The sequence below is a fragment of the Bemisia tabaci genome, chromosome 3 (assembly GCF_918797505.1).
Source record: "Bemisia tabaci chromosome 3, PGI_BMITA_v3".
NCBI classification, from domain to species: domain Eukaryota; kingdom Metazoa; phylum Arthropoda; class Insecta; order Hemiptera; family Aleyrodidae; genus Bemisia; species Bemisia tabaci.
Genome location: NC_092795.1, coordinates 53,503,135 through 53,512,693, shown reverse-complemented (window position 1 = coordinate 53,512,693; position 9,559 = coordinate 53,503,135). Strand labels below are relative to the sequence as shown.

Below are 9,559 nucleotides of genomic sequence, written 5' to 3'. Positions count from 1 at the left end.
CACTCGATATAGGTAGACCCTCTATTGAACGCGGACTCAGAGATGGATGGAAATTATTAATCGGGAGCATGGTCTTAAAATAACGTCTAATCACATTATTTTTAATTGCATTTTAATATACATTGAGCTCTGCAGCATTTAATTGGAGTCACGGATAAGATCACGTAGAACTTTAACGAGGAGTCAAGGGTCATAATCATAGTTGAGCGAGATCACGCATCTCTGGGAGTTCAGTCCAAACTTATTTTTCTGATAACGCATGATCATCCTTCGTTGTACCGCAAAAAATGAAGACCGCACTGTAAAAAATTCTCGGCGGTTTTACCACGGTCCGTTGGTACCTTTACCATCTCACTTTTTTTTACCAATTATTGGTAATTTTACCAAGACAGACTGGTAAGCTTACCTAAAAACTGGTATTTTTACTGGTTTTTTTTCAGGTAAGAATACCACTTTTATTGGTAATCAATTCTCGGTAACTTTGCCATTTTATCTCGGTAATTCTAACACAGTCGATAAAAAATATTGGCGTTTTTACCAAGGTCCAGTAAAATTACCGAGAAAGTTCAATAATTTTACCGAGATTTCTCGGTAGAATTACCAATTCCATAAATGGTAATTTCACCAAGAAGAAACTGGGATCAAATAGAACCCTGAATTCTTGGTAATTTTACCCTATCTTAGTAAATACACCGAGATTTTTTTTACAATGCGGAGGCGGTTGTATATCGTCGCTTCTCTGACGTAAGGGTGCATTTCAATTTCTGCGTGAGCTCCGGGATTATACGGACGAGAGAGCTCATTTGGGTGGGAACACCCCAACGTCGCTCAGTGGGTCGAGTCAATTAGAAAGGTGTCGAGACATGAAATTTCTGACAAAAACTGCAAATTTTGATGTTTATATCGTCACATTTTAGATTTCAAGGGGTGCATCAAAATGAAAATTTAACGCAATAACCGATGGAACCACTTTCAGAGCCTCAAAGTTTTGTATATCAACGGAGTTATAAGCGTTTAAAGTTTCCAAATTTTGTCCGACCTCTCCTATTGACTCGATCCATCGTGCGTCGGAGGAACGACAAATTTATGCTAGTTTCTAGTATTATGGATACAGTGTTTATGTGTGCCTCGCTTTCAGGATTTCCTCATATGAAACATACGATACATACTTCTGCAGCGCAGAAACATACGATACATACTTTTGCAGCGCAGAAACGATATATCCAGAATTTACTATATATCGGCGGTGAAACTTCTAGACCACGTATCTCGCGTTGCGGTGTTTAACAATCTGCGCTCCCATTTCATTTTTTTCAATGGGAACTAATTAATATAATTTCTTGAAATTTTAACAGGTGTTTTCGCATGAAGAAGAAAAAACACGGATTTTTTTAAGAATCGGACCGAGTTCATCAGGAAGGAACCAACCCACATTAAGTTGAAACTGAGAAAAAGAGGTTTGAAGTTTGATTCCTCCATACGGCTCAATGTAAAAATAAACTTCAACCCCTCTGTTCGCAAAAAATTTTTTGTTTTTCGAAGTTCAGTTTTTTGCGGGAGATAATATACGGCTAGTGAGACTCAAAAACATTCTTAACTCAATTTTTTCAAAAATGTGGGTTGGTTCCTCTCTGATAAACTCAGCCCGATTGACGTTGGGTAGTTTTCCATTTAAAAATAAAGTATGACAGGAAGTCTGCAACGTCGCAAACCGAGATACGTAGTCTGGTAGTTTCACCATCGATTTGCGCACTAATGCGAGGCATGCAGGCAGGGACGCAGGGGGCTGGCTATACAATTTTTTCTCCCTCCCTTAACATAAAATGTTCATCTTTCATTCGACCCTAGAATATTTTTCTATGTGCTTCATAGGTTCATATTTAAGTCTGTAAGAGGGCCGCAGCCGCTCCTCTTTTATTACCTCTCATGAGTGCAAAAAGCCTCAAATTGAGTTCGAGAAGGGTTGAAATTTCAAATTTTATCGAAGGAGGGATTTTACCCGAACGTGGACAAACACTGCACACAAGTCATCGAAACCTTCAGGTCTCTAATATTCCCAAACATGCGTTGTATACAGATAATCCGCCTAGTATGTGTTCTGGCAATTTTTCAGAGTTGAGCTGAACTCTAAGAAACCTTACTCGCACATAAAACGAAGTGAGGAGCGTTCATAGATTACGTCAAGTTTAAATTTATTGTTCAGATTGACGTCTGATTCTTTTTTTAGGATGCATATTTAGTCCAAAATTTAAAGCTGGCCTACCGACTATCTCTCCTGGAGGAATCAATGTGCCGTTACAAACGAGCTTTAGATGGAGGTCTATGAATACATCCTAAAAAACAATCAATTAAATATCAAATTGAAAAATAAGACAAAAATCGAGTGCCAATACAGCTGAAGATAAGAGAGACGTAGTCGAGCCTCGTTCTTCAATTTTTCTGCCAACTCTGAGCGACACACTGCATAGAGCAAAGCACTGCGACTACTGCGAGTTCTTTTCTCGCGCCATCGCGCCTTCAATTTTGCAGACGCAACACGGACATCCATCACGTACGAATAGTCGCATCTCTGCGCCGTCATCATACTGCGTTCACTCCCTTGCCTAGTTTTTGAAGACAAACTATTAAAATTAATAAATTTAATACGGGTAAATTTGAACCAACTGAGGACTCGCGTGTTAAAAATTCTTATGCATCTTAATGGTTAAAGGAATATCAAATAATATTTTCATGTTATCATTATTTCGTTGTATCGTCAATTTAGGTCATTTCCACTGAGACATGCATTTAGCGATTTCGTAAAATTGTCAACGTCAAATCGTCCTGTCAAAGAGCAATCCGGGTTGGCTGAAATTCAAACACCCCCTCATGCTCCCATTTGGCAACAATCGTTAAATGAAGAACGCATATGGTCGAATGTCTGAGTTACAATGAAAAGACATTCCTGAGAAAGGACCTTTTATGTACTCATCGCATCATTTCTGCACTTTATACAAATAAATATAAGAGAACCAATATGTTTTTCATGGTCCGACCGCTTTATTATCTTGATTTAGAGAGGACGCTCTTTCAAAGGTGCGTCAATTTGAATTTACCGCTCGCCCTATAATGTAGATGGATCTTCGTGACTCACCAGACTCACCGCCGAACGGTAAACATAACCTTAAAATAGATTGTTGACAAATTCCGCAGCTCACGTGGGATCCTAGAATTTTTGAATCCAGCCTTTCTTTTTTCTCTGTACTGTAATTATTGTCTGTGATATTATGTCTCAAGATTAGGTCTGTTTTTCTTTTTTATCCGGAGGTCACTGTGATTTTCTTTTCTCATCATCATGGGCAAAAGATACAAAATCAAACGCAAGGTATGTTGTCTTACACACTTCGCTCAGTGGTCGATTTTGCTTAGTAGGCAAAGCCAGTTACTTTTCCTGTTCTTTCCGAAAATAAAGTACACATAATTCCTGAACATACGTTCATTATTGTCTCTGAATGTATGTGACGCGTCTGAACTGTTAAGCAAAGCTCTTAAAACTACATTTGCTGACTGTCGCAGTTTTGAACCTACCATATCATATTGGTGCGTGCTGCGACAGCATGAAACTCAAATCACATTATTCTCCTGCTGTCGTATTATTGTACACCGAATTTTCATTATTGTAAATTCATGTTTTATTGGGAGTTACAAAGAAAAAGTCGAGTAGAGTCGGAATTGGGGGTGCTGCTGTAGATTACCATGCTGTGATGTTGTTATCATTTGTTTTTGATTTTAGGGCTTTGCTCAAAAGCAAAATCCTGAGTCCTATGCCAAATTTGAAGAGCCAGAAGAGTTGGTAAGGGCCCCTCATTCCTTTGTCATTCATCGTGGAGAAGTTGGACCTTATATTCAAGAACTTACAACCGATTTCCGAAAAGTGATGGAGCCATTCACTGCATCATCTCTCCATGTAAGTTAATATTTAGATTTGCTGAAATTGATAAATCACTTTATATGCTGACTAGAATAATTTTAGTCTAGAATCATTAATTTTAGCTCGGGAGAGACAGTGAGATTCTCGGTAAGATCATTGAGCATTCTCTCATTAATCTTTAAGACTTGAAGATAGATTACGAGTAGTCAAATCCTTGTCTTCGATGTTTTTACCATTGAAGCTTAATTCACCGATAAACATTTTATCTATGCCACAGAAATCTTCAAATTTATATTATGATGAAAGGACAGTTATTTTGAACCTTAACTGTGCAATTTAATTTTACTTTTCTAGGTGCGGAAGAGTAATCGGGTGAAAGATTTTGCATCTGTGGCAGCTCCTCTTCATGTCACGCATTTATGTATGTTCACAAATTCAAAAGAAAAAGGACCGAATCTCCGGATAGCCCACTTACCCCAAGGGCCAACTCTCACCTTTAAAATAAATAAATACACCTTTGCTCGGAACGTTCTGTCATCTCTCACCAAACCAAATATTTGTGAGAAAATGTATGCTCACTCCCCACTTATAGTCTTGAATAACTTTGTGGGAGAGGGACTTCATATCAAGTTGATGGCAACGATGTTTCAAAATATGTTCCCAGCTTTAAATATTTCCAAGGTTTGTTGAAAACTGGTTTCAATGTCTTTCTTTCGTCAAATATCTTCTTGTCCCAGTGTTTCTGTTTTATTCAATTAAATACTTTGACATTTGTTTCAAAATTATTTGCATTGAAATTAGGTATGATGAAAACCTACCAAATTTTACCCAGTTCTCGGAAATGATGAGTTTTCCAGGTTAAAATATCGATGACCGAAGTGCAAAACCATGTATCTCGTTTTCAATGTGGTAGACTTCCTGTCATACTTTATTTTTTCTTTGGAAAACCAGTCATTGTAATTTCTTGAAAACTTCCTTGATATTCCCTATTGGTCAAGTAGTAGGATATTTTGTAAAAAAATACAACCTATACAGTTGGCTTGTCTCTTTTCAAAAACATAAAGTATGAGTGGAAATTTTAAAGTACTGGAATAAAGATTTGTGGTTTCACACTTCGGCCGTTGATATATCTCTTTTACCAATTCGTCCTCATATCTAGCTTTTTTTTTCTACCATCATTTATTAGCTCAGGAGTTGATTTAATTGCATTATTGCCCCACAAGAAAAGCTTCTTTGTAAATTTATTTCAATTTTTGCTTGGTTCTGATGACTTTTTATCAAGTTTTTGATGTGAATACCTTCTTGATCTTGTAGCTCTAATTGCATTCATCTTGTTTCAGGTAAATCTGAAAGAAATTCAAAGGTGTGTTTTAATAAATTATGACCCTAACACGGAAACAATTGAGTTTCGCCACTATGCTATTAAAGTGGTCCCAGTTGGATTAGCTAAAGGAGTAAAAAAATTGGTGCAGAATAAAATTCCTAATTTAGCCAAAATGGAGGATATTTCTGAATTAATAACCAAGTAAGTTTTCTGAATTTTTACTAGTAATAGGGTTACCGCTGTCAGAGAATTTCAACAAGCCAGAGAAAGCCTATAAATATCAGAGAAAATGACAAAAGTGTCCGGGAAAAATTGTAAAGTCACCTTTATTTCTCCTTCCATTGTTAAGTCACCTCCCTATAATGAGTTTGACGTTTTGATGGACACATCTTGTGTGAAAATTATCTCAAATTTGGGTTCTTTTACAATCTAGCATATTTCATTGTCAAAGAATTTTACCAAAATGTATCAAGGAAATACATTTTTCTGAATGCTGTGGTAACCCTGTTGTACCTTCTTTTTTGCCCTTTCTCTGAACACTTTCCCAGCTTTTCAGAGTACTATAATTTTTATTTCTATTTACGATGAGTGTTATTTTTTAGTGTTAAATGCATTATTTCACTACCTGCAGAAAAGTCTGCCTAAGAAATGCTTAATGAGTTATCATGCAAAAAAAAAATTGTAAGCTCAACTGGTACTGAATGAAAACTCTATTGTTATCGTTAAAAAATGTATTTTATTATTCGCTTACTTTTAGTCTCTGGCTAAAAAGCACAATCTTTTAATACAACAGGAAGAGATAAAAGAATGCACTCGTAATTAGTTTTAGTCTTGTGAATTTTACCTCAATTAAGTTCTTACCTTTTACCACTATTTTGACAGGCCCAGTCAACTATCTGAAAGTGAATTTGAAGATGATCCAAACAGTCATGTTTCCTTACCTGAACATTCATCTTTCCGTGGTGGCAATGTTGGCAATAAAACCTCATCTATTCGATTGTCAGAACTTGGACCAAGAATAACCTTCCAGGTTTGATATGCATTGAGTGATTTTTTAATGTAAAATATTTCCTAAAATATTTTCCCTGGAGACAAATATAAAGAAAAAAAATAGCTTCTCTATAATGAAAATTCCAATCAGTGACTTTCCCTGACTGCAAGCGCACCATGTTGAATTGACTGTTGCCCCTAAGCACATGGAAAATTGTCTCGAGCAATTTCCAGTTTACTCTAGGTATTCTTAGGATTAATATTGTAGACGTCTGCAAGTTTAGTAATTATTGCACTCAGAAGTTTGTTTCTGTTGCAAAAAGCTTGGGACGTCAACACATTTTCCTTAATGGATCGCATCTTTTATCGTACAGAACTGAACATTTTGTAGTTTTTTATGACCAATTTTTTTATATATTTTGTTCTAAAAATATAAATGTAGTTTCTGCTGAATTTCTAGGCAGACTTTAAGAAAAAGATTCACTTCTCCTGAATTGTTCCTCGAAGGATGCCAGTGACATGACTGAAAATATCATATGAAGACTTCGTGTTATCTCCTACTTTTCTCCTGTATCATTTTTTGGAGCATTTAATTCAGTCTAATCAAAGCTTTATTACAACTAAACTCTTGCCATTATTATCTCACGTTTTGACGAAATTCAATTTCTTACCGCTGTCTTTTTTTTTTAGCTTGTAAAAGTTGAAGCTGGTTTGTTAACGGGTGAAGTTCTGTACCATCGATTTGTTTCTAAATCAGAAGAGGAGAAAGAAAGAATTCGACAGCAGCTACAGCTCAAAAAGTAAGATACTTTTCTACCGTCTATCTGTTAATAAAATAGAGTTATGGAACTCTTGCTGTTTTTTATTAAAAAACTAATGATCACTCATTTTCTCTTAAAGCGCTAAGAAATTTTTTCTAGGCTTTAATTGGCTCAGAAGCTTTTGTAATATTTAAGAAGTCAAAACTAACATTTCAATTGAAAATTGAACATTATGAGTCGATTTACCTCAATTCACTCTGTATGCTTCGAAAAGATGAATTTCAAAAAAATGGGTGCCATTGACCCGTCAATATTGATATTAGAAAACTGTGTTACCTAGATGTTTTAATTTTAGTTGTTTTTTCTTCCCTAGGGAGTTGAAAGCCAGAAGAAGAGCAGAACAAGAGGCCCATGTTTTAAAGAAGAAAGCTCTCAAAGAACTAATGGATAAAAAATCTCTGGAAGGCGTGAAAAATAAATTTAAATCGCAGAGCACCGAAGAGGGTGAAGAAAGCAAACCAACAGAGGGTCCTCAATCGGAAGAGGAAAGTGATTATGAAGAAGTGCCGCAAGAAGAAGGAACAAAGGGGAAGAGGAATGGCGATGACGAGGAAGATGTGGAAGATGCAATCGAATGGTTCCGCAAGGAAGTTGGTGAAGAACCAGGAGAAGGTATTGGCAAAAGTTTTAATGTTGTACAAAAAATAGGGAAAAAATGGAAACCAAATATGTGAAAAATATGTTTGCAGTAAGACCTTAATTTATCGGATGGGGATTTAACAGTTCAATCTTCCGGTCCCTTCAAAGGTCTCAAGTAATTCAAATTAATGGATTGATTTGTCAGTCCCCTGAAAACCAATGAATCGAGGTTATACTGTATGAAGGCATAACAGGATTTTCATGTAATCCCGTCTTAAATTAAACGATCAATTTATTTGATTGCTGACGTATATTCCTACGAATAGCAAGCTGGATGCCAAAATTTCATAAAATATAAGACCCTGAAATATTTCTCGACAATTCAAGAATTTTTGTTACACTTATAATTGCATAATGAAAAAAAAATGTGTCAAAATATCAGCCTAATTCCCCAGAACAATCATAATTGTATGAGCACTATTTGGAGACATCATTTCTTTTGTAGATCAAAGGTGAAACTACCAGACCATGTATCTCGGTTTTCAATGGAAAACTGCTCACCATCATTCTTAAAAACTTCCGTGATTTTTCTTCTCAGTGCAACAGAAACTTTGTGAAAACATCAAGGAATTGTGTACACTGATTTGTTCTCCTCCAAAAAAAATGAAATAGGTGGGAAGATTCTTAGCTACTGCAAAGGAGATGCTTGGTCTAGTATTTACACTATTGATATGTTCCTCTTGTATCTTTTGTAATAAACGTCAAGAAAAAAAAACACATAAAAAAAAGAAAAAAATGTTTTGCATTGTATGCAAGAGATACAAGATCTCGCTTTTTGGCCATGGATATGCATTGTGTATTTACACCATGAACGTTTTCTTTCGGGGGAAAAATAATGACAATTTTTTTTTTTTTTTTCATTTCAGAATTCTTCATAACTGCTCCCAAAAGGAAAAGACCAGAGCCTCCAACAACGGAAGAGAAAACGGGCAAGTCAAAGAAATCAAAGAAGTCAAAGCAACATAAATTAGAGGATGACTATGATGAAGAGAAAAAAGGAGAAGATGATGAATCGAAACACATTCCTGCTCATTTACCACAATGGAGGAAGAAAAAGATTGCAAAGCAAATGAAGGACCAAGGTGATGGCAAGGACAAGAAGAGTGGGGAAAAATCACAAGACTCCAAGAAGAAAAAGAAGAAAGAACTCAGTTTATCCCAGAAAATTCATAAAAAGAACTTGTTGAAGAAGAAAGAGAAGAAGAAAAAATTATTGAAGAGTAAGCTGAGGAAAAAGGGTTTTCATTGAAAAATTTAATTCTTAAACCCAGGTAAAAATTATTTTTCTATTTGTGTAAATGTATGTTGAAGATGATTAAAATGAATCCTAAGTACCTAATTTATTTGAATTTTTTTTTCCCTGTCCAAAATCGAGAAAAATCAGCAGGGATTACATGGACTAAAGTTTTGGGGTCAAAATCGAAAGTTCTCCGATCGGGCTGAAATGAAGCTAGTACCCTTTTAAATGAGTCAAGAAGTCCGAATTGGTCCAAAATGCTCTTGTTCTCAAAATCAGCTTAATTTATTTATTTATTAAGATTGCTAAATTCCTAACTGATGTCAATTCTGCCCACACTCTCAGTCTGATGACTTCTTGCCCCCGAGAGGGTCAAGAGGTCTGCCAGAAACCCTAGCTAAAGTGAAAGTATGAGTGACAGCTCAAAGAATATGGCTTGAAGATGAAAGAATTGGCAATGCCTAAAATTCAATCCTTACATGACAGTTCCGCTGAAACATTTACACATTTTTGTATAGAAAGAATGAGTTTTAGACTTCACTGTGGCGTCCATCATAAAGCTATTTTTTTAAAGAAAAACTCCTATTCTTGGTCTAACCTAAGTTGGCAACATATCATTTTACATATCTTGATATGAG

General features: G+C 35.8%; 1 protein-coding gene across 1 annotated transcript; it reads left to right on the top strand.

Moving 5' to 3' along the window:
- Positions 1-3,137: 3,137 nt before the first annotated feature.
- On the top strand, positions 3,138-9,023 carry LOC109033084 (suppressor of SWI4 1 homolog). Its single transcript, XM_072298838.1, has 8 exons — positions 3,138-3,364; positions 3,773-3,946; positions 4,265-4,591; positions 5,251-5,435; positions 6,117-6,264; positions 6,915-7,024; positions 7,359-7,657; positions 8,551-9,023. Exons 1-8 carry the CDS (start codon positions 3,335-3,337, stop codon positions 8,931-8,933), a joined length of 1,656 nt encoding a protein of 551 aa, XP_072154939.1. The 5' UTR covers positions 3,138-3,334; the 3' UTR covers positions 8,934-9,023.
- Positions 9,024-9,559: the final 536 nt, after the last annotated feature.